Source organism: Hyaena hyaena, unplaced genomic scaffold, assembly GCF_003009895.1.
Source record: "Hyaena hyaena isolate Hyena2069 unplaced genomic scaffold, ASM300989v1 scaffold_504, whole genome shotgun sequence".
Lineage (NCBI taxonomy): Eukaryota > Metazoa > Chordata > Mammalia > Carnivora > Hyaenidae > Hyaena > Hyaena hyaena.
This window is the reverse complement of record NW_024081137.1, coordinates 308,972-335,326: the sequence shown is the minus strand read 5'-3', so window position 1 is coordinate 335,326 and position 26,355 is coordinate 308,972. Positions and strand designations below refer to the sequence as shown.

At 38.5% G+C, this 26,355-nt stretch overlaps 1 protein-coding gene across 4 annotated transcripts in view; it reads right to left on the bottom strand.

Moving 5' to 3' along the window:
• The window catches only part of NTNG1 (netrin G1), a 318,789-nt gene that overhangs the window by 54,966 nt on the left and 237,468 nt on the right, over positions 1 to 26,355 (bottom strand). For all 4 annotated transcript variants that reach the window (XM_039254980.1, XM_039254976.1, XM_039254978.1 and 1 more), the window contains exon 5: positions 15,865 to 15,891. In XM_039254980.1, the coding sequence (XP_039110911.1) occupies positions 15,865 to 15,891 (27 nt within the window). The remainder of the gene's footprint in view (positions 1 to 15,864; positions 15,892 to 26,355) is intronic.

Sequence of the window (26,355 nt, the reverse complement as noted above, 5' to 3'; positions counted from 1 at the left end):
TAATCCTATTTAATTTTTTGTAGAACTTATACTATCTGAAAAGTATATTTAAAACAAATCTTCTTCCCCATACTCTGAGTATAAATACATGAGTGTAGACTGTGTTATGTTTACAGATGTAACCACAGAGCTCAAAACATCTCCTTGGCACACACTAAGCACTCAACAAATGCTGTCAAATGAACATATCCATGAATCCTAAGTGATGATCATCCAGTGATTATCCTAAGGTGCCTTTCTTTGCAAAACAGAGGCAGGCACAAGAGGAAAGTTAGGTTTAAATACATTCCTCCCCATGTGAATTCCATCAGAGTCTGGCTATATCCCATACATTGAAGAATTTAAAAAGCAACAGCCACACCACAAGGTGTAACTGAGTTACTGATTATTTTAGCTGACGGTTGTCTATATGTCTCTGCAGATCAGTTTAAGGAGAAAAAAGGAGACTTTTAAAAATTGCTATGGTTTATGTAGTTTTTCAATCTCAAATTGCATTGTAGATGATTTTTCATTGCTGCTGTGTAGACAAGCTAGTGGGGTCATCTAGAACACACAGCCACGCTGTGGCAAGGAAGTGTTGGCAGCGCATATTTCCTGAGAACCACCTCATACCAGGGAGCAGCGTGAGCCAGTCCTATGGAGTCTAGTGCAGTTTCTCGGCCTTAGAACTATTTACACGCTGGGTCAAATAATTCTTTGTTTTCCTATATGGTGTATTTAGAAGTCTCCCTGGCCTCTACCTACTTGATGCAGTAGCAACCCTCAAGTTGTGACAACCAAAGTCCCCTGGGGGGGTAAAACCCCCCATATGAATCTACAACATCGTATAAAAACAGTTATGATAAGATAATACGGTACTTAGCAATTGGCTAGTCAAGACCAATAAAAGCTAGGGATGTGTTAGAAGGAGTATTGGAAGTTGGCTTTCTAGATCAGGAAGGACCCAACCCTCTCCTTAAGTAAAGGTTCTTTCTGACTGACACTGGCTGGAGAAGGACTGGGCAAGGAGGAGTTGCCAGAAACAGGAGGTTGGAGAGAAAGAGAATGGAAGAAAAAGAATGCTAGAAGGGGAGGGGGTAAGCTTTCCCTGGGTGTCTTCTGTCTTACTGTCTGCCATGTTGCCTCTCATCGTGTGTTACATGCCTATGTAAATATAAGATCAAGTATTCTGAATGTGGCACAAGTAGTTTTTCTTTTTGGCCAAATTAGGAAAGCTAGTGAAAATCCATTTTAGTCACTCAAAAAAAACCCAACCGCCCCTCCCCCCCCCAAAAAAAACCCAAGCATTTGGGAAAAAGAGTTTAGGTAGAAAGTGAAGGAATGAGAACTCTCAAAAAGTATTTTCCCCTCACTACATGAAAAGAGTCACCCTGTCTCTGAGGGGCCTCCTCCAGGGGTGGCCATGATGTGGCTGTAGCATCTTGCTCGTCCTTACTGCACCCGTACTCTATTTTGCAACCTTACATAGCTTTTGAAGCTATGTACATCAGTTGATGACAATACGGAGTCTTTAAAAGGTAAGTCAGTAGGTGGATTCTTCCTGCCTCTGGAGATGTGTTAGAACCTCATTAGTGCTGTGACCCCAAGAAACTGGGGCTTCAATGATGCAGGGTCAGATTCCAGGCCTCTTGTATTTCCAGTGTACTTGATGGGACATAAAAGAAATGAAATCAATGAAAGCCCCTTTTGCTTCCCTTTCTCCTTCACTTCCTTGGTTTCCTTATGTAGATTTGCATTTTGGAGATAAAGAAAGATCTTCCTCCGTGGCCGTAAGGTGTGCATACATGCCCAGATAGGCTTGGTGCCCTATGACCCTGTGATCATTCTGTTCCAAAGAACGGAGTTCCCCCAAATTCAAATCCATTTGCACTCCCTTCAAAATGGCACCATTAATGTTTAACGTGTAAAAGCACATTGTGAGGAGATTTTAAGACATGATTTGAATACTGTCCGTTTCCCTTTTCCCATCTGTAGACCAGTTTCTTCTTTTTCACTGTACGTCACAGAAGGACAAACTCAACATTAATTCAAGTCTGGAAAATGGTCTGACTCTATTCAATAAGCGATAAGTAAGCTATTATGGTCATTTTCATCAAATGGGTCAAACTAAATTTGGATTCTGTTAATAAATATATTTCTTTATACGAGGTGTTTCATGAAAAAAAAAACAAAGAACAACAACAATAACAAAAATAACCCCCACAAACCAAAAACATGACATAAGCCCAACAGTCAAGGGTGGAAAACAAGACACACCTGTCACATAAGACATTTAAAGGAAAATGGTAAAATAAAAACAGAAGTCTTTATGTTTCCTGAAAAATCTTCATTCTGTGAATGACAGATGCTAGCTGGAATGGACTGTTCATGAGTCACAGATGAGATACTGCTTGCTTTCATTTAAAAGAAATAATATAACTATTATTTTCAGGTCATAATCAATGCTGAACCCAGTGCAGATCTTCACTGGCATTTGTTCAAATTCATTTCAAACAATGGAAATAGAAATGATAAGGTATTTAATTTGTCGCAAATTCAACTAAACATGGAACTTGCCGTTCTGTTCTCATGAAAAGCATTCTTGAAACTCACTGTAAGTGGGTTTCCTCATTTTCAATGCAAATGAGCAACAATGTTAATACTCTAACATTCATGTTCTATGGAGGATCCTACACTGTTTGAACGCTTATTCACATGTGAATCTTTCAGAAAACAAATGTCGCAGCAATTTTAATTTGCAGCAGTGAAATTTCTGAGTGAAGTTTTTTTGCCTCTTACAGATGACATTCTCAGTACTATTTGATGCATTGATTGGTATCAGTCAACATGCCTCACCGATAAGCTGATGGGTACACTTCACAGATATTCCAGATTCATACAGTGCAATGTTTCACAACACATAACACCATGAAATCACTGTATGAATCCAAGAATTCCTACCTCTCTTGTGGTTTGCAACTTGAACAGAAGAAACTGTTGACAAAGCTAATTTGGGAGCAACTGGATAGGTTTAAAAGAATGAACAGCACATTAGAAACAATAGTGAAACGTTCAAACTGTAATAACTTATCATCAACCCACTTGAAAAGTAGCCCTAAATGAAGAGACTATTTGTATCTGTTGTTTCTGGGAGATGGTTTCAGTCACAAAGGAAGTCTTGTATTTGGCTGAAAATGGTTTAATATCATCAGTAATAAAGTTTAGAAGCTTTATTTTCAAAGGCAAAGAGAATTACCATTTCAGAGGCCAGTTATGCAAGGATTATTCTGGTAGCAATATGGATATTAGGATCCCCTATTGACCCTCTCTTAAAACAGTAGTTGTGCTGAGATAATTAGCAATCATTGCCTCAATTCACTGTCATTCTCTCTGCGTAACCAAAAGCTCGTCTGCGCCTCAGTCAGTTAGATTATTTTTGTTGAACTGATTAGACCTCACAGAACATAATCTCAATGGCCAACCATCTGGACCTTTGTCTCAAGAGTCACCTTGAACCTGTCTACCTTTAAAAATTGTAGCCTTGTTCTCAATATTTGTTCCCTTTGTGATCATAACAGTTTGTTAATGGCAGAGATTGCTCTGTACGTTGTCTGTCATTTCTTTTCCAATTATTCAGGACAAGTTACTTGTGAAAATAGCAAAAGCAGGTAGAACCTGACGTTCTTTGCAGAGGTTGACAAGATAAATTACGGCTGCACAGAACTGGCCTCTGCTAGAAAGTGCATCTTGAGCTAAAATTTCAAGTTTAAGCACTCTATCCTGTGCGTTGCTTCTCAAACAAATTCATCTGAACTCATTATCCACATTCTAAAACAACAGTACCTGGTATTAGCTGAAGGTATTTCTGAAAGTTTTCAGTGCAGTGACACTGACAGAAAACACAGCAAAATAATTAAGTAGGTCTGTTTCAGGTTTTGAACAATGCATAATCTTGTTCATCTCAAAACTCACTGTGGAGAAGTGTTAAGTCTTAGATCCTGTCTTGTATAATTTGTTGAACTCTGAAATTCAATGGGAAATACTGAGTGACATTTCACTGAGGAACGCTCTCATTGAACTTGCCAAGGAATAAAGCCACTAAACCTCCCCCGAATCCTCCCAGAATTATACTAATAGGGGTGAGCTTGAGCTGTATTTCTTCTTCCATATATATATATGCAGAAACTTGAAAAACTTCATTTGGAGCAGATGATTAAGATAATTCTATTTGCTACTAATATATGTATCTAGGACAGTCCCAATTTCATCATCCTGATCAAGGACTGAAAATGCAGCCCTTCCAATTTGACTCCCCAACAAATTGCTAATATATTTTGTTTGCTTAGCAGCTATTTCCTGGTTCCTCCTTTCGCTCATTTCCTCCTCCATCTGTATTCATTAGAGTTTAAAAGGAACATCCTGTATATAACGAAGGAAGGTGGAAGCCAAAACTGTGCCTTTTTTTCTGAGAAGAAAAAAAGCAAAAGAATACAATTTTCTATTAAGATAAACTCCTATTTATACGTGTCTATATATATCTATAGGCTAGATGCTAAAGTGAATTTAACATTGCACTTCATCTTATGAATTTCAGTGCCCAGTTTTTAAAAGTTCTATTTCTTCCTGTGTAATCACACTGCTGACAGTGTCTCTCCTTTATTTATTTACTTATTTTTGATATTACAAGTCAGAAAATTACTGCTCTAAGGACAGACAGAAAGCAGGTCGCTCTTAATGCTGCTAGAAATAATTGTTAATTCATAAAGGATTGAGAGGGAAAGCTCCAACAGAGAAAATATACCGTGATATGGAAGAGAGAGAGAGACAAAGAGAGAGAAATAGAGAGAGATACACACACACACACAGAGAGATTCAAATTTCTGCCAGTCAATGTGGAGAAACAGTAAAAAAAAAAAACCCAAAAAACAAACAAACAAACAAAACAAAACCAACCCAAGTCTGTTAGGGGTTTCAATACTGCCTTTATGTATTTTTCCCGACCTTCAATACAATTGACGTCGCAGTCAGGTAAGAGCAGAAAGGAGACAGTGGAAAGACACCTGCAGCATTCAGAAGTTTCTAAGGCTTATTATTTATACTCGAAACTGTGGTAGTTTCTCTTGGGAGAGACATTCAACCTAAATTTGATGAAGTGCTTATAACTTCCATGCCATCTAATTAATTTCCCCCTATATCTTTCACTCGAATATTTCCAGGACACTCTTCATATTAGAAATAATATTTGAATCAGGATTCTTTCAAAGCCATGGCATTTGCAATAATGCTCTTAGTTAGTGCTGAAAAATAGTACGTGGGATTTTCCCCCTAAACATGTGGGGTTTTATATTACTAGGAATTTTACATGCTCCTACCTTGTTTTGGGTTAGAAACCTCAAGGGAAGAAATATTCGGCCATATCCTATTAAACTTTGGAAGATCTGCATGCATCAGGAAAAATCAGGGTATGTTATTTTCAGCTATAATGTCATTTGGCCTAAACAGAAAATATATGGACAAAGACACAAACCACACATCTGCTCTTTAACTTGGCTGTGATGCACTTAACAAAACATGACTCCCGTACCAAACAAGAGCAAGCAATTGATGATTCCCAAAACATTGAATGGACATTAAATATATAGCCCCTTCGCTAACAAAGCTATATACGTTTACTTTTGCAATAAACTAGAGTATTCTTATAAATAACCAAATAGGGACTTCGGCATTTCAAACCATTATATAAAGCTGGTGCCTGAAACTAGAAGATAACGTGAAAGAAATAATTTCTCACTTGAGGATTCCATTCTTAGCAATTTATATTTACAGATATGAACTGGTTGCATTAGTCTTTCATGAGAGATTCTTTGGGGTATGTTTTAAGTGTGAGCCATTATCTCTGCAAAGAAGTAGATTTATTTCCCATTTTTATTTACACCATTTCTCAGAGAAAGAAAGGGAATGCTGGTAATTTCTGGCTTCTTAGTATAGCTAAGGTTTGTACGTATGGATGTGTATGTCTTCATGATTTTTTTTTTTACTTCAACTAATGTTTCTAGAGTTTTTGGTTCCCATCCAGAGGTAATGATAAGCATTGTTAATTTGAGAACTGATGTTCTTTCTTTCTTAGATTTACCAGTATATACATATTAAAAAAAAAAAAAAGACTCTGGAAAAGCAGAACAGCTAGGTTCAGATTTAGGACTGGATGCTTTAAAATTATTTTTGCTAAGGTGCATAACTAAAGCATGCATTTTAGGACTCCAACATACCACCCATTCAGATCAGCTCAAACTATATCTTTTCTGTGGTCCTTTGGGACCACCCAAGTCCACAAAATGCACTCCACCTCCAAACTCATATAGCATGTTACTCTTTGTGCTCCTGATTTCTCACTAATATGGGGTAAGGCATGAGTCTTAATATTGTTAATTTAAATTTCATACGTCTATTTCTCATCTCTGTAATTAGATTGGATTTCTTTGAGGAAGGGCAAAGCCTTGCAGGAGGCCTCAGTAAATATCTAATAATTGAATAATTGATATCAAGTGGCCAGGCCACTGTAAACAGGTATTATCAGATTGTTTTCTCCATAATTAGATTATAGCGAATAACATTCTTGCAAGACATGTTACTTTCGCTATAACTTTGGTATTTTAATATTTGTTAGAAAAGCTAATCTATTGTTGCCTTGTGTGTGTGTGTGTGTGTGTACACAAATGCAGATGAAATCTTAATATTGATATTACTCTGTCAAAACTGCAGAATGAAAAAAAAGAATGTAATAATATATTTTCCATATTTGTATCCAAGTGTTACTTACTATTCAGTAACATGAATAGGCAAAATAGGCAACTAATGTTGTTTTTCACTTGAGCATTTTGGTGCTGGGTAGATACTGAATTAACAGAATAAGTCTACTTGAACTGTGCTCCTTATTTTTGAAAAACTATACATTTACATTTTGAGGGAATGAATATGATTTCTAGAAATTATTTAGAAAAACTTGTGGTTTTCTGTAGAAAATACATTTCTTTACATTATTAGCTCAAATTATGAATACTTTAGTTTGTTGAAATGATTCTCTCCATATTTTTCTTGTGGGAGAGGCAAATACAGATCCTAAATGGGGGTGCTCTTTGTAAATTTAATGTTAGGCATTCAGTGACTTGATGAAATTAAGTAACATGACTGGTTAATAAGCTTTGCCAAGAAATTTAAGTAAAGACAGGCATTTATACTAAATCAATTTAAAAGTGAGCTTTGAAAATTAGATTCATAAACTGTATTCCATTTTCCAATATATTAAATATTTATGCCTATTTTTAGCATACTCTTTACTAGCATTTTAAGATGTTTCCTTCTGATTCTGAGGTTCCGCTTTAAGGATCTTCCTATATGTTCAAAAAGTTAACATAGGACATTCCACTTTTGAATTGTTAACTACCTGACTGTATGGAATTATCGAGGTAGATAGCTCAGTTACAATCTGACCCCTACCTAGAGTTTAACTTTCTTCTGTATTGAGTACTTCAGATGGTTTCTTGGGGGAAGAAGCGTAGGTAGCTCCTGCATTTGCCTGGGAATATAATTAGACATTCCCCACCCCCAAAATTTCCATTATGTGGGATGCCTAACTTTCCGGAACACTCAAAACTCAGAACCACAAGCAGTGATCCCATGTGGAAATCCCAATCTAATCTATACGTATCTCTGATGGGACAAAATTTTATGTGTGGTTTTTCCCTTGGGAGGAAAAATGTCCTGAAAAAAAAGGCACTGAAAATTGTTGCCCCCCTAAACTCCTACAGCATGTTACTGTTTGTGCATGCATATTTCAATATTTGGCCATCAGGAGACTTTTAATTTAACATGTCATCTTATATTTTAAAAAATTGATTTTGTCTTTTAATTGCAAGGCTAAGTAAGAAAACCGCTTAAAATTAGGCAGTTACTCTCTATGTACTCTTGTTACTCTAAGATCCTGGCTCAAATAAATATTTAATCAATATTGCTAGCAAACATTTAATTCCCAGGAGTAAATTAGGCACATTGGAGGTGATATTAATAGTATAAATGAAACAAATTCTATGTTGTGATAGCCAATTCTAATGAAAATCTTTGCATAACATGTAGCCTCTGAGGAGTGTTTGGCCAGGGGGTCACTTGTTTTGAGTAGGTGGAAATTGCAAATAGAAAGAAAGAAATATATATATACTGCATTAAAAGTTAATGTATTGTATTGCCTCTTTGGATAACCTGAGGCAGAATTTATTAATTTAATCTTTCATGAATTAACTAAGGTATATCTTTGGGCCAATACGAAGATCTTAGAGTGGTGGCTTGTTACAGGGCAAAGGGTACTGTGAGTCAGAAGAATCAGGTTTGGTCCCAGTACTGCTACCGAGGAATTGTCTGGCTGTTAATTTCTCTGGACTTCTATTTCCTTATCTGTAAATCAAGGTGCTGGACCAAAAGATCTCTAAGGCTTCCCTCAGCTGCTAACTTCCATCCCTTCAGGGGTTCTACAATGGTCTAGCAGGGTCCCATTCAAGTTCATGGGAGGATGAAGCCTACTGGGATGAGGTACATGCTCTTTGGAAAATCTAGAGGACTAAGAGGGAAGGGAAAATTATTGCTGCATGTTTTGACAGTGGCTCTTTTGACTGTCACAGTGAAATCCAAACTGGATTTGGAGAAATTATTATTGGGATATAAGGGGAGGGAAACTTCCATGTGTCCAATGGGGCTGTAGATGGCCAGTCATTCAAGAACAGTCTTCTGCAGAAATCCCTATTTCTTAAGGATGCTGGCACAATACATCTGGGAAAATGGACTGGACTCATCTTGATAATCTCCTCGACTGGACTCCAAAGACCGGCTCTAGGAGTATGGAGACCATAATCACATACGCCACAGCTGTCCCCTTACAAAAAAGAAATTGGAATGTCCATCAGATGCAATTACTCTATTGTCATTGTTGAACTTTCAAAGTACATCTATGGGAAGCTTAGAAAATACCTATTTGGGGTAATTTTTTTAATATATGGTGCATGTAAGGTAGAGCTCAGGCTGGATTCAAATCCCAGTTCTACCACTTGGACAAGGAACTTCCTCTATGTCTTTCTTGATCATAAAAGAGGAAATCGTCATTCTCATCTGTAAGGGGGGGGGGGATGATGACACTATCTGCTGGTTGTTTTCAAGACTCAGTGAGTTAATAACTGCTTTATATTGTAGTGAGCATTCAATAAATGTTAGCCCTTATGATTCCATTTGTGGTTGCTGTTGTAATAAAAATCAGATTACTGTAGTATTAACAGTTCTTGCTGAATTGAAGTGGAGAAAATAATGCAGTCCCTCTATTTTTTACGATCTTAATTATTCCTAAAGTGTATGGTCTTGATATGTAGAAACGCTCACTGAAGATGTAGTTTACTTTAGGGAATAATCCAGCTTTAGGGCCTATATTGATTAATACTATTGTTCAGAAAGCAATGGAAATATTTTGGGATATTGTGAAAAAGATTTGATTTTTAATATTAATAGTTAAATATGTTATATAATTTTTAATGTTAATAGTTACATAGTTAAATAATGTTCACTTTCAAGTTTCTTTCAATTAAGGGACCCAGCAGTTTAGACTATGAATCAAATATATATGTCATCTGAATTTTGTTTTTCATTAGGGGGAGAATTCAGAAAACTGTCATGTGACAGTTTGGTTGTGGCACTTGAAACTCGCTTTCATGAATCGGAAAAACTGAGATTCTAGTTACGAGAGTGAAACTTTGGAAGAAAAGTTTTCTCCTCTGTGTCCCAAGGAAAACTCTGCACTGTACATTGGAGACAATCATGTTGGAATTGCTAAAATTGACCAGCTATGGCTGATGTCATAGTTTGTCTAACTGGAAAGCAAGCTTGAAGCAGAAGGCTAAAAACATGGTATTCACATCAAGAAAGCTGTAGAGGTAAGGTTCTTTTAGACTATTAAGTTGTCCTCCACCATCCATGGCACTCGGCATTCATGAACTTTAGGCAGCATTCCACTCACTGTGTGGGCACCTCTTGAAAACAGAGTAAACTGTGATTAAGGTTTCCCATCTCTCTCTAGAGTGCTGTTCCATGTAGAATTTCATACTTTACTAGTTTCATCAAATGAGACGGTGAGTTCTAATATCAGGGTAGAATGTGAAGAGTCCTATTCCAGAAATTGCATATTGAGCTGGAATCCTACCTTGGCCACAGCCCAGATGACTTAGACAATTCAAAGTCTTAGTTGCCTTGTATACTGTAAAATGATGATGTTGAATAAATACTCTTTAAGTTTCCTAAGAATACTAATTTTTGTATATTTCTTGGTTCTAAAATATGACGGGAAACATGGTGCCACCATGAATATGAAAAGCCACTGCTGGGGGATGTTACTGAGCCTCCATTAAACATCCTTCTCCAAGGAGTGTGAGAGGAAAGTATCAGGTAGAGGAAAAGTCACAAGGTCCCTTTGGGTTTATATAGTTACTGCTTCTGTTACGCAGGGAATCTGGAAGCATTACTGATGCCTTGAAAGGAATCTATAGAAAACCCTAAAGCTTTCCAGAAGAAATCTCTAGGGCTTTGGAGGTAATCTTACCATCTTCACAGCAAGCTGCCTACCCTTAGAAATACCATGTCATTAAACTGGTGGGAGAGATATAGTTTAATGTGACAGTGGTAGGTCCGTCTTTGAGATGGCATACAAAGAAAAAAAATCTGGATTTTTACTGTCATACAATATGTTACAAACATGTTTCACAATTGCATAGAAAATTTCATGAGCTGTCTCATGTTCTATAATATACCTGATATCTATACATCTCCCCTCTTGCTCAGCACACTAAGCATGTATACTGGCATATATTAATGTGGTGGAGGTCACAGTCCCCTACCTCCTCTACTAAGACATGATGCTTATAACTTCTGTTGACAACACAGTGAGGTACCAAAAAATGAACTTCTGTTTTTTCTCTAGGACACTAAATTTCTCTGTGCCAAAAATGGGTTAATTCAGGGATCAATTGGTCTAAGGTGGCAGTGTGGTAGATTTGAAAGAGACTGCAATAAGAGTCAATAAATCTAGAATTTTTCCTTCTGAGCTCTTCCATTTGGTGTAATGTTATGGGCATAACTTCTGGAGTCAGATGGGCCTTCCTGCTCTTGTTACATTGGTACCTTGGTCAAATGACTCGGCCACTCTGAGCCTCAGATTCACCATTTGTAAAATGGAATTAGATAGACATGTGGGAACATCTCCCTCCAGTTCTGAGCAAAAGCACTGTCTAACTCTTCCCGGGAAGTGGAGTACTTCGTTGGCCAGCTCCATATCTATACTCCGAGATGTCAGTGATATCCACACACTTAGTGCGGGAGTTCACAGTTACATGTTTGAGGCTCACCGTGGGGCCTTTCAGAGATCTTGCTTAATCTTTGTTTATGCTAGGAATTTCCAGATGCCCCTACACAGAAATAATAGCAAAGGAACAGATAGCAGCTCACACTTAAAAACTGGCCTGAGGTTCTAAATTCACCTGGGAAAAGGTTAACACATGAAAAAAGTCAGTTTGCTCAAGGTAGGTGATTTTTGACAATATTAGTAACTTTCTCATTTCTTTTTTCTTTAGGTAGGGGATACTTCCCCCTTCTTCACTGTAGTATTTGATTTATTCTTCAGAATTAAAGCAGCAGCTATGTCCTAATGTTCATTCAATTTTAGGATAACCACAAAGGTTTCATGAATGTGAAATGCTAGTTACACAAATATGAAATGGATCTGAGATGAGGATACTGGGTACATGATATAACAGAGTCCCAAAGGCATTTCACCTGGGACCTGGGCTTTCCTTCCAGAACATCAGCAAACAGTTCAAAATTAATGTAGCACACCATGCAATTTGCCATATAGCAACACTAGCCTGATCATTTTTTTTTCTCATTATATAAAACCTAATTAGTTAAAGGGCAATTCAAATGAAACTTTTATTTGGGGGGATTTAGAAGTATTAAAGCAAAGGGGAAAGAAACCCAAACAAACACTGCAGATGTCTGGATAGCATGAAAATGATTACTAATAACCCTTGGGTGGGGAAATGATTAGCCTTGTTATTTTCCTCACGATCCAGGTTTCTACAGTAAATCCGTACTGAACAAAAATATCTGGATGCTGTATGGAACACAACTGTTACAAAGTCTCCAACTGGCACCAAATATTTTCAAGTATGAAAACATCTCTGGGCTTTCTCAACAGACTGATGGCTCCCTGCAGGTAGCACTTCCCTTGTTTCCCAGTCCTGTCTGTGAAATCAAAGTAGAGATGAAGTTTAACTCCATGACGAAGGCAATGCTCATTATAAGAGAAAACAGGAAAATGGAACCATTATTTCTAATTGAATGAGGCACAGAAGGGAGGGTAGCCAAACACTTCCATCAATATTCTATGCTTTACATATCATGGTCTCAGTCACTTAAAAGTACTGTAAAGAAATAATGTCTACTTGGGTTCTCTTTTCTTTTGTTGCTGTTCTAAGAAATATTTTTATTTATTAAAAAATATTGAAGTTGTTTGAAACGATGTTTCCTGATGTGATCTTTCATTTCTGTGGCTGGCCTACCTTTAATCTCCGACTCATCGTCATCTGCTTTCTTAAGTGATAATAACCCACACAAAACTATGTGCATGTTAGGCCTGTTCTTGTTCTAATTATGGTCTGTATAATGTTTAACATATTAGGGGAATCCCTTGCTTTTCAGGACTCGGGATCAGATAATATATGCTAGGAGGTGATCGTTAGTTTATTACTCTAGCAAAAACACCCACACCAAACCAACTCTTAATTTGCGCCATCAGCATCAACAAATGTTCACTTGGGTAAAATCGTGAATGTTTCCTTATCTGTGTGTGATACATTTTAAGAAAAAAGAATGAAACCTAAATGAATTACTGCCCCATTAGGTAAAGTAAAAACAGAGATCACAAGGCTCAAATGACTATAGATATATTTTGGGATTCATTAATTGCTGACAATATCAGGAGTATTTTTTTTCAGCCATAGTCAAAAGCGCATCAAAATGACCAAGTTTTAAATCAAGGACCTTTGAAATGATTGGGAAACCTATTTCCTAATAAATAGACAACAGCAGGTACAAATGATCTTAATGGGAAATTTGTTTCAAAAACATTTTTAGTAGATGATCGGAAAGGATGACCACTCCGTCCATGCTTTTGAACCTTAATACCGGTGTTGACAGTTTGAGATCTATACTGAAATCTATTAGGGCTCGAAAATCTTTAGTCACTGTGTGTATAGCATATGTATGTGAACTTACAGTTACATACATCAATAATTTACATCAATAGTATATATCATTCCCTTTCCTTGATATATGCTTTGATGATGGGAGTCTCACGAATGTTACATCTGTTATAATGGCATTGTCTATATGCTTGCTGGAATTATGCTCATTGCTTCTTTCTTTGGGACAAAGGGAAAAGCCCCAGGAAACACCCAAACTTAGTTAAAAATCCAAGCAACTCCCTCTTCTCTAGCTTATACCTTCCTTCCTACACCCTGTGGAATAGGCAGTGAGTCATCTATGCAAAAATTCTTGCCCTTTGGAGAGGAAAGGAATCCACCAGTGCACACAGGAGCACCTTATGAGCCCACAAAGAAGGAGTGTGTGAATGCCATTTAAGCAGCCTAAGAGATACAATCATGTTTGATGGCTTCATTGTGAATCTCTTGACTTAAAAGCCAGCAATAGGCAAGCTCACTGTGTGTGATGTTGGGTGACTCCTGGAAGCTTTCACATCCTGTCTGCTGCAGAAATCTGAGGAACCACCCACTGCGCTCCAGACAGAGCCGCCAAAGGCACAATGAGGTGAAGTTACAAGCTATCACTTTATTTGTTAGTGGTCTCCCGTTAGGCATTAAGGAGTTAAATTTTCCTAGGTTCCTGATCAAGAAGGTCAAACCTGATCAAAAAGGTTGATACATTTGCCAAAGGCACAACAAAGCATCCTTTCGGGTCACCACCGATTTCAAATAAAACAAAGCAAAACAAAAGTGGGATTTCCTGAATCAGGGTGTAAAAGGTCAACATCTGCTGATGCTCAGAGATGGGGCATGTGGCGGAGGCGGCCGGTGAAATGTCCAGTGAGCTGTACAGTCAGAGAGTCCATGCAACACACGACTGACACTGTGAACAGATACACACCCCAGCGCCAAAGAACTACTTTCCATCCATCCATTTCTGAAGATTGGATAGCCTCAAACGTCTGGGTTTATCTGTGTTCCATTTGGTTCCCCTTTGCTCACAAATGCATATGCAAATGAAACTGTCAAGGCCTGAAAGGAGCCTACTGTGGGGTGTGTTTGTGTGTGTGTGTGTGTGTGTGTGTGTGTGTGTGTGTACACACACACACACACAATTAGGCAAATGCCAGAAGAGATACTAAAGCAGAACCCTGAGACTATTAGAGCTGAAGGTTTCATCTTTAAGTTTGCAGCACAGATACCATTTCAATAAGATCATAAAGGCCACGCTGTAACATTAGGTTGGTATCTAAAAGGATGGGAACGCTACTTCTATTTACAATGCTGCTGACTTCCATGGCATTTAACATGCCCAGCGCTTAACAAATCTGTGTCCGGGCCTATGCACAAACCTAAGTAAACTGGGTTGCTTTACAAATTGGAAGACCAGCCTGTGCATTTGTAAGAAGGGGGAAGTTGTTTTATCCAAACTATCAGAGTGTCACTTTTAGATGGATGTTGGATTTCGCAACACTTCAGTGGCTGTTGTTTACACTGCAATCACCCTAGGTGGCACAGCACCCATGAGGAAGTCTGGAAGGGGTGAGACCACAGTGAAAATTCTCCTCCTCACTTTCAGCGCATAATCTCGGCTTCCTCAGTACTCTAGTTTGAATCAGTTAATTCAGCAGTTGTTCAAAGGTTTTAGCCGTCAGAGAGAAAGGCTGCGATATATAAAAACCCTGTGGGGCATTTCCTTAATGAGCATTTCAGGCTTGGTGTTGGGGTTTTATATGTGAAGGAGGAGCTACCAGCTGGTTCTCCTACAACAGCAAGGAAGATGCTCTCTGCAATGGCAGTGGAGAAACGTTCCATAGAGAAACGTTTCTGTTGCTTGTATTTCTACTAAAAGATTTCTTGCAGGAATTTCTAGTAGCCGGATTCCTCAGTTCTGCATATATTCTTTATGCCCCGTTCTCCATCAAACTTAAGCCTAAGTGGTCAGGAAGAGATGGATCACTGTATTTTAGGAGGGAGAAATGGACATACATTCCTTCATTCCTCCAGAAAGACTAATGACCACCAACCTGCCTCTTTCAGGCCTTCACAAAGACTAGAGAGCAATACATTACTAAAATTCCCTCCCCCTGGTTTTCTTGGGCGCTAATAAATATGCCGAAAGCATTTGCTGGTATTCATTCTCTGCTTTTAAAAATTATGGTAAAAATCCATATCCAGTCCCAAAGAGAAAGTTGAATCTATTGTTGGTTACTTAATATGAGTACATAGGACTGTTTTTATTGTGGTTACATGAGCTATGATTACCTCAGTAACTGCACCTCTGTAAAGGTGGCCTTCATTGATCAAAAGTAGTCAGGAAAGCTGTGGTATTATCATATCCACAGAAGAGTTATGCACAGATAACTCTTTTATCTGTGCTCTCACCATATCTGTGCACAGAACAAACGCAACAGTTCAATTCACAAGAAAATACCCTCTTCCATCAGAAATGGACACTGGGAAAATAGGTCTTAGGAGCCCAACAAGAAAACAAAACTAGCCTAGACTTGGTTTGGTGATTTTTTTTTTTTTTACTTACTACCAATACTGGAAATACTGGGGATACCTGGAAAGAAACAAAACAATAAAGAAAAACTGTTAGACAGTTATTAATACATGATATCTTTAACTTCATATAAAAATCTCAGAAACTTAACAGTGAATAACATTCAGATCAGTAGGAAATATGCACAGAAACAGCAAGACATATAGTCATCCATCAGAACCGTTTTGCTTTCATTCTAGAACTCCTGAAGTTATCGGGGTTGGGAAATGAATGCTCAACTTCAACAGCTGGCTCAAGACTGCTTCATGACATCAAACATTTTGTGCCTGCCCGTAAGGTTCACGAACATTTTGTGGAACTGTATATGGTTCAAAACAGATTTTTAGCTAGGCTTATATTCCAGGCATATTAGAGTGCCAGATATATACTACATGGACCTGTGTAAATATCTCCAACATGTGCAATAGATCTCTTTAAATGTGTTGTGAGATGCGTATGTTAGCTATTAAAAGTCATTTGGCCCTTTATTTGATTAATTTCACATTACCATCATTTTCAGTCCTCTTTTACTTGTCAGATATGTAGATTAAACTCTGTAATAGAAACTTAATTGAGCAGAATAATTCAAGAATACATTAGGTTGTTCATATTGATCATGCAGTTCATCCATTTTCCCAGCTTCCAGTTTAATTTACAGGTTGCACTAAGGTGGTGGCACCATTGCAGAATGCAATGGACTTGGTACAAACGTTGACATGAATTTAGTCCGTCCCCAGATGAAAACCCCTGGCCGAGAGCAAGGGCACGGGAGCCAGGCTGCCTGGGTTTGAAGCTTTGCTCTTACACTCACTGACTGTGTGACCTTCGGCAAGTTGCTTACGCTGTCCGTAGCTTGATTTCCTACCTCTTAGGGTTGCTGCAAAGATTAGACAAATTGATATATGTAAAGTACTCAAAATGCTGCTTGGCGGGTAGTGTGTACTATATCCATCTTTGCTATGATTACTGTTATTGATATAGTGGGTTCATCAGGCAAGTGATACCCTGACAGATATTGCTAATTAAGAGTCAGAGATTTATATCTTTTCCACTAAAGTGGGGTAGCGGTGTGGATGGGAGCAGGAGACAGGATTCAGACAGAACTGAGTGACAGGCCAGCTTTGCAACGGACCAGCTGGGTGTTTCCAGGCAACTTCCCAGCCTCTCTATGCCCGTTTCCTCAACTGAAAGGGGCTAATACTATCTACTGTGTAGGGCTGCTGTGAGGATTGAATGAAATAATCCATAAAAATGTCTGACACATGGTACACTGTCAATAAGGGATAGCTGTTAATGAGCTGTTCAGACTTATTCTCCACATTGCTGGGTGTGCTTCTAACAGGTGGTAAATGTAGGAATCATTAAACTTCTATTTTAGTATTTATCTTTGAACAACTGCCCTCTGCTTGGTTTAACATCTGACATTTAGCGTAACTTATTTAATCGCTGTAACCTACTCCGAGATTTCTAGCCGTGTGTTCTTTAAAATCAAGAGCTATTTTCCTATTTCCTAATGGGGAGGGGATAAAAGGGAATTAAAACTTACCATGATTTTTTAAAAACCTTGGAAGGAATGAAACTGTGTTTTTGGTTATTAAATACATTCAAAATCTCTTGATTTTAAAACGCGCAGGGTTTATGATGCTTCAGCTTAATTAGTGATTACTCTTTGACCCAAACTAGAAATCTAAATTTCCATTTCTGTGCTTTAACTCTGTCCTCTGAACTGAATGCAGTTTCTTTAAAGGACTGCTGAGTTCCTGACCGACACTTTGGCAGACTATCTTTGCTGCAGCGTGGCAGTGACTTGGTACTGAATCTTTCTTTTTTTTTTCCCCTTTGTAAGTCCCCTGTTGAGTGAGGTATGATGGCAGCATCATAATTTTAGTATCAAATGCAGAAGCTCCAACTTTCCCCATGATTGAAAATAGTGTTCCATCGAAACTGCTTGCTTTTTGTAATCCGTCAAAGAGAATGGAAGTTAGGATGGCAGGAAGAGACTCTTCAGGTGTTTTGAAACTTACATGGAGTTCGAGAGCCATGCATAATGCAACGCCAAGTTCTCAGGGTGTTTGGCCAGGCACCACGGAGAGCAAACCTGCAAGACTTTTTAATGCAGCACTTGCTGCAGCTGAATACTTTAGAAAGATGCAGAAATGTTTCCATTCCTTTGGGATGCCAGTGCAGGGAGAAATGTTCACTGCAGCTGTACAAAGCTTGCCAAGCAAGGCCATTCTCAGATCCTATTTTCCTCATGAAGATGTTTTCTATTTCTTACATTTTGGATGCTTAAAATTTAGCCTCTTCCTCATTTGTGGCTTACAAATTTTGGGGGTGGTGCCTAAGCCACTTTTTATTCCATTGCTGTAAAATGGGAATTTCTTAGAAAAGATTTTTAAACTGTTCACTGGCATCAAGATTTTTGAAGTAGAAAATGTCTGAACACCAAGCACATTTTCAAATGTTATTTTTTTTTTCTCCAATGTTCCTTATTGTCCTGTCCAAACACCTTGTTCTCTATAGACAACTAGAGAATTTAATAAACCCATTACAGTCATCATAAAGGGGACACGTAAGTCATGAGAAGCCTTCTAAGAAAAAGACAGGAGGGCTACCATTCACCAAAGGTGGGCTTCTGTGGGGTCTGTAAAGGATGAATCAATGAATACAATTCCATTTTACAACACTGACAGTGCCCATGAAGCACGGGAATGAGAGTCAGATTATGCTCGGGAAAATTATCTAGACACGTGCTGGCAATTTGTAAACACTCCTTGTAAAGTAACAAGTATCATGGGTAATGCGTATTACCCTTAAAACTGAGCTTGGAATTTATTCTTTCCCTTCTTTTTTCATCTCTCTGATGTGAACTAGCCACTCCTTGTGATCACACACCTCTTTGCACAGGCGTCCCTGAAAACTTATCAACTTCCATTTAACTGTTTGTGTGTCTGTCTGAGAGGTCTGAGGGACAGTCACTATGTCTCAATCCTTCCTGTATTTCTAGTATCTGCCCGGGACAATGCCTGGTACAGAAAAGCTGCTCAAAGTACATATTTGAGCCAAACTTTATCCCTTGTTACCAAAACAGTTTCTATCAAATGAATATACTTTTGGCCATAACATGATATTGTCCCCTATAAAATATTCCTGAGATATTTCTCAGAGTTCAGTATTAATGGGTATTTTTGTTCTCTCTGAACATTTCCTTCATTCTGGTAGCCAGATTTATACAATATGATCCTCACCCCTCTGCCTTCTAGAAAGTGCAGAGGCTCAGAACGCAACCTGGTGCTGAACTGGGTAAACTCATTTAATATTTGGCTTATTTCCTTTCTTTTCCTTTCCTTCTTTCACATCTTTTTTTAACCCCCTATTTGGATACTTTTATTTGTATTTGTCTTTTTCCTGAAGCCACCCCAGGGAAAATATAGATTTTGTGGGGGGTCCAAACCATTTTCAAATCCGGAAGCTCTCTTTGAGAAAAAGAATATTAACTTTAAATGTAAAGTTAGATATGAAATTTATTTTTTTAAGGTTAGAAGGATTCTGGTGAGTAATTCTAAGACTTAAGCTTCATTAGATTAAACCTCATCTCTGAAACAACCTCAGAAATACTTGGGAAAGATAAATAGATGATAGGTAGACAGAAAGGAAGCATGATACCAGGTAAGCTAATTCAGAACGAGGAATTTAAAAATGAAGAGCAGAAAGGGAATTAAGCAATGATGTCATCAGGCTTTTCATTTTAGAAAACAGGAAACTGAAGGCACAGAGAGAAGAATGAGCTTTGTCCAAGTCAACACCTTTAAATTCAACACTGGCACAGTTAATTCCTAATTCTTGTCTGATGAGACATTGTTAAACTTGCACTGAGGAAATGAAGCACAGGTATGAATGAGTTTGAGAGGAAGGTTCTGCAATACATGGTAGATGAGTTTAATACTATTGCCTCTTCTGGAATAGAAAAGCTCCTTCAGCCAGAGATACACACATTGAATAAACCAAAGGGCTCCGTGTATCAAAAGAATGAGAGGGTCCTCAGCCTGTAGGCACTTACGGCTAGTCCCTCCTCAACTGGCCCTCCCCACGCCTGTATTCATTTTAATGTTTGTTTTAAAGGAATTTGCTACAATTAGGGGGATGAGAACTTAGTAGAATTATATAATCATTTTCTTCTTCCTGTTCTTTCTCCTTCTCTTCCTGTTTTCAATTTTACCAACCCTCCCACCAAGTAAATGGCTAAAGGGGGCATAGTTAAGCAACACGATGGAGATCACCAAAATAAACATCCTAATCTTCCGAAGCAGATTAATGTAGTGCAAAAAGTCATAACTCCTTCTGAGAATCAATGCAAAGTCGGCAGCTTTTCATCAAGAGGAAGTCAGAAGGGACACAGATTTGGCACGCCTCAAAATGAGAAGAAATATTGCCACTGTTGTGAGAGATGGTTTGAAAAAAGCCTGTCAAGTAGCTGGCTAGGTCTTCAGAGAAAGCCAGGCTGTAGCCATCGGGAGCTGTAACTCCAAAAAACCCAGTTGAAGAAGAGGTGGGTGAGGAGGAAGAAAACATTCCGCAGCCTCATCTGTATTCTGGGGGAGTTATTTCCAATGTCCTTCCAGCCCTAATCCTTGGTTCCACTGTGTTGATAGGAGGTACAGTGAGTCTTCTGCCAGGAACATGAAAGTAAAGGAAATAAGGTTGCCACCGCAGAATTGTAGTGCGAAATCATCATATAAATGATCCCATCAAGATAGCTAAAGTCTTGCTTACGACTTTAGTCTTGATCCCATCAAGACAGCTATCCATTTAGATAGCTAAAGTCAGCTTACAACAACAGAAGGGGTCTAGGGCCTGAGTGTAAGCGACTGACTTGACAGAGGTGACACCCATCTGATGTAGCCTATTGACATATCTGAAGAATGGAAGAATGGCCAGTCAGAAGGGGGAAGGCTAGAAAGAGGAGCAGTGTCCCGAGGCACATGGTATCACTGCTGGCCAAGCACCATCCCAGGAGGAGGGACACTCAACCTGTAAGCGTTCAGACCTTCAGCGCTCTGTTGACATTAAGGAGGCTGACTCTGCTGCAGGATGCATGTGTCAGGATGTTGCAGTCTGATGCTATTAGCACTCGAGTCATGTAAATTTCCTGATGCCATGCCCACCAAGCAATCTTCTCATTATTATCTGGCTCTGCAAGGAGTCTTAATTACAAGGAAGAGAATACACTGGCCATGAGGACTTCAATATTCTGAATACCATAACAGTTATTTCATATTCTGGATGAAGAAGCCGGGATTTGGATACAATTTATCTCCCTACAGAGCTGCTGTCTCCAAAGGGAGAATTTACTCATCGGGCTGGAATGAATCCACGTGTTAGATCTCAGTGAAATTATTACGACAATAGCATCTCATTCCATTGTGTGCTTGCTATGTGCCTTCCTCTGACCAAATACCTTACATGTGTTAATCCATTTAATTTTTATGACAACATTATGAGGTCGACACTCAGGTTTATTTTATGGTTGGGGGAAACTCAAAAACAAAGAGCACGCCTAAGACCATCTCTATCAGTTGGGAAGGAAACTGAGATTTGAATCCAGAGGTCCCGGTACCAGAGCTTGCACCTGTAACAACTATTCTATACTGTCTCTTAATTTATTTTAGGTCCCTGACTCTTATCTCCAATCTTCAAAAAACAAATAAACAAACAAAAACTCTGAGAAACAAAGGTTTTTCCCCCCAAATTTACCTGAAGCACAACATAACATGCTTTGAACTCATTTGGTGGTAAAGCCTGTGTGGAAGGGACATGAGGTGAGAATAATCATAGGTTTGCTGCAGAAATATTCTAACGTTTGATTAAGTGGTGCTACGTCATATTGTGCTGTGGGTATGGTTAATATATATATATTATACATATATATATATTATACATATATATATGTATTACCTTTTAATTGTATTACCTACAATATATGTATTACCTTTTAAAATTCCAACAATTTTGAATTCCAAGTCATATGTGGTCCCATGAGCTTCAGATAAGGACTGTGTGGATTGATGGTTATAGACGAATAATTCGGTATTCTAGTTTTATATATTGGGCTGACAGCTTGGCTTATATACATATATAAGGGTCTGAGAGGAAAGTCCTCTCTTATTGGGCTGTAGAATCAGGGGGTCTCAACCTGAAAGGCTGGTGGGCAGAGCCTGACAGTGTTCAAATCATTGAGGCCATGAATGCCATTTGGGGAGGTCTGGGAAGCTCAGCCAGTCAATGTGCCAGCCCTAGATGGTTGGTTGGGCTATGAGTGCCCTTGAAAAAAAATGAGTCTTTTCCCTATTGTACTTCCTCCGAGATGGCTGGCTCTTCCTGTAGCAGATTGAAGACCCTTGTGTTAGAGCTGCTGAGCTGTGAAGACCATACATTCCAGGAGGCATGGGAAAACGGATGGGAGGTCAATGGACCTGCATGCACATTACAGCCTTACTTAGGTTTACTTATTCATTCACAAAATAGTTAATTCCACAAGCATCTATAAAGTCCAGAAATACAGTATGGTCCTGTTCTTAAATTGCTAACATTTTAGCTGCTCAAGTCAGACAGACCTGAGTTTAAATCCTGTTCTGTAACGCATTCGCTGTGGGATCTTGGAAAACCTTACTTACTAACCTTTGTGTGCCTGTGTTTTCTTAACTGTCAGATGGGGATAAAAATAGCACACACCCCATGAGGATTGTTAAAAGGATGCTATAAGGATTTAATGCAAGAAAGCACTTCACAAACTATAAAAGCCTGTGGCAAATTTGATAAATAGAAGCTACCATCATTATTATTATTATTATTATTTTGGTTATAGAAAGTCAACCAACTTTAAGTATACACACACTACCAAGAATACAGAGGGAAAGGAGCAATGAATTTTACATTGGAAGATCTAGGTAGGTTTCACTGAGGAGTTGACATTGAGGATCAGTGTTGAAAAAAGAGAATTATAATAGAAAGTGAGAGAAAGGTAGTTTGGATAAAGAAATAAATTCGGTATCCAGCGTGTTGACTTTAAGATCTTCATAGACAGCTGGAAAAACCAGTGTGGATTCATTACAGCAATTCCAGGCTATAATTGGCTGATTGCTATTAAACCAATAATCCTAAGAAATAAAGCCACAGGAACAGACAGGAATGATAAGGAAAAAAACATAGCCTGAGAAGAGGCAGGGGTAGGGAGCTTGAAAATTCAAAGCAAGGGCAGAAGGGGAGTCTCTGAAGGAAAGAAATAACAAGCACAAGTCTAGGAAGAGAAGTAGGAGAGACCAGGTTTTGAGAAGCCTGGCTTGTTTAAGCAGGTGTCGAAATGTGCATACCCCAGTGGAGAGCAGAGAAGTCACTGAACTGTAACCTGAGAAGCGATATAGTGCAATGTGCGGTCCTTGGAGTCAAAACATATGTGGGTTCAAATCCTCCAGCTCACCCTGACTAGTCATGGAAACCTTAAGCAATATACTGCCCCCACCAGTCAGCAGACTCTACGTCTGTAAAATGAAACTAATACAATCTACCTTATAAGAGTGTTCTGAGTTAAGAATGAACTAATGCATGTAAAGCACTTAGGAAATTGGATAATGACATACACATGTGTACACCTGGGAAAATATAAATTGGTCAATGCGAATTTAATACTAGAGAAAATAATAGAACAATCATCAAATTACTTTCCATTACTCAGAGGAGACCTAGATATTGTGTAACAATTCAAGTTGGATTTCTGAGCAAACAAATAATGTCAATGTCAGACCAATTTAATTTTCTTTCTTTGAAGAATATTAGACTGCGTAGGTAAGAAGAAAGTGAAAGATTGAATGCAGCGGAACTAGATGGGCTTTCTGCCTGTCTTCATGACATTTCTATCACCAGGCTGTAGAAATTGTTTAGTGCAGCCGATCCCCCAAAGAGTGTTTTGTAGAAAGTTATTAAAAGTTCCGTGAACAGTTAGGTTTGGGAAACACAGGGTAAGTTACTTCACTATAGGATTCTCAAATATTTTTAATAAGGTAATATGAGTATCTTAAGAGTCACTATAGTTTATAGCATTTCCCAAACTTATTTGGCCATGGAATTCATTAAAGGGTCACAGAGGTGTGGATGATATGATAGTATCTTTCTTAGTTATAGTTCCTAAAAGTTGATTATTGAGTTTTTAGCATATATATGTAGAAAAATATTGTGTGTTATTCCACAGGAATGAGAAATTTAAAGAGGTGTTACTTTATACTTTTATTCATGAGCTGGACAACCGCAATCAAGTGAATCATGGTGAAGCATGAAGTTGGACAGAGTTGCCATCTCCTTCAAAGACAGAAAAGAAATTCAAAGGATGCTGAGAATACTATCAAAAATAGAATGAAGATCAACAGGGAGAAGAAAGATGTCTTACAGAGAAAACATAAGATTTGTAGAAAAACAAAGAAAACATTTTGATATATATATTTGGCTTTAAAAGACCAAGAAAAAAACATACTGGTCTTGAATAAAAAACATGGTGAATATAAATATATTCACAAGAGTTATTACTTCTGCCTCTGCCAACTCTATTGCAGTGAAAAGCACAGGGAAATGTGACATGTCTCACAGATTACAGGCGTGGCTCTATTTTAGAATGTTGGGTCGCTGTATTCTTCTCTCCTGGCTCTCCATGCTCCTTACAAAAGCGGCTTTGGAGATGCTCCAGGATTCAGGACTTCCAAAGTCATAAAGTTCCCAGCAAAGTCTTGGTTTATGGTACCTCTGAGTGATGGGTTAACTGTCTGTGAAGGGAGATCTTCTGATTTTCTGGTTTAATGAAGTTCTCTTAGTTCTTTTGCTAAGAGTGGATAGGAACTGACTTTCCTATTAAAAAATTATCCTGGGGGTGCGTGGGTGGCTCAGTCAGTTGTGCTTCTGACTTCAGCTCAGGCCATGATCTCATTGTTCACAAGTTCGAGCCCCATGTTGGGCTCTGTGCTGACAGCTCAGAGCCTGGAGCCCGCTTCAGATTCTGTGTCTCCCTCTTTCTGTCCCTCCCCTACTTGTTCTCTCTCTCTCTCTCTTCTCTCTTTCAAAAATAAATTAGACATTAAAAAAATATCCTGGGGGTGTTTGGGTGGCTCAGTCAGTTAAGTGTCCGACTCTTGATTTTGGCTCAGGTCATGATCTCGGGGTTCATGAGTTCGAGCCCCGTGTCGGGCTCTGTGCTGACAGTGCTGAGCCTGCTTGGGATTCTCTCTGTCTCCCTCTCCATCCACCCTCCCTCGCTCTCCCTCTCTATCTCTCAAAATAAATAAATAGCTTAAAAAAATTATCCTGGTTGCTGAGATTCTGCTAAATCAAGAGATTATCCAGGATGCATAGCATTCCTAGGCCATTGAGGAGTTGATGTTGAGGGCTCAGAGATTGTAGCCACTCTTTTTTTCCTTCTTAAGTTTTTTGTACTATTGTATTAGGGTATGGCATATCCTAAGTGTTCCTCTTAAATAACTGACCGGTGATGCACTGCCCAGAGTCATGCGTGTGTGCGTGCATGTGTGTGTGTGTGTGTGTCCACGCATGCACACAAAAGCATGTAAGCATGTCTGTAAGAAAAAGCCAATATGAATGAGAATCACAACAGTGCCAGGAGTCCTGTGCTTGGCTGACATTTTCACACTAAAAAATTAGATGACTTCTAGGGAAAGCAACCCCATAAGAGACATGAAGATCTTATTACATGAAAAAAGAAGTTGATGATATTAACCTGGAGAAGAAAACAAACTGGGAACCATATACTCTCTCACTACTTAAAGAGAAAAAAACCATTGGAAATTAGGAGAGGCTCGGTATTGATACTAAGAAATAAGTTCTACAACATTGAATACTGTCCAATAATGAACAAGTGTGCTTTATGAAAAAATTCTAAAACCAAAATTATTTTTGAACACTTATTTTGTGACAGGTGTTATGCTGAACACATTACATGCAGTAGGCTATTCAATTCTCTCAAAATCCCTATGAGGTAAGAACTGTTATTATTCTCACATTACAGGTGGGAAACCAAGTGTTGGAGAGGTTACTTTACTGTTTCAAGGTCACACAGCTAGTGAACAGATAAACTGTATTTGATCTTGGAACCTGTGTACTAAACCACTGAATTGCTTATTTCCATCCTTGGACATTTTAAAGCACAGTCTGATGTATCAAAAATTTAATTTAAGGGTTTCTTGCTGCTGTAAGTCTTTTCCATTGCAAGGCTGACCCACCGCAGTCATCTCTAAAATCTTTCATTTAATTTCTGCCATATTGAAGACTGAAAGAAACATTGACTTGAGCTCCCTTGGGCATTATGTCCCCCTGTCATCTTCCTTCTTTAACAGAGATGGGGAAAGTCTACAAGTCTAGAGAAGGCCAGTTAAAGACTAAGGGATTGATGGGCAATAGAATCCACAAAAAAAATTGAAAGAAGCTGAG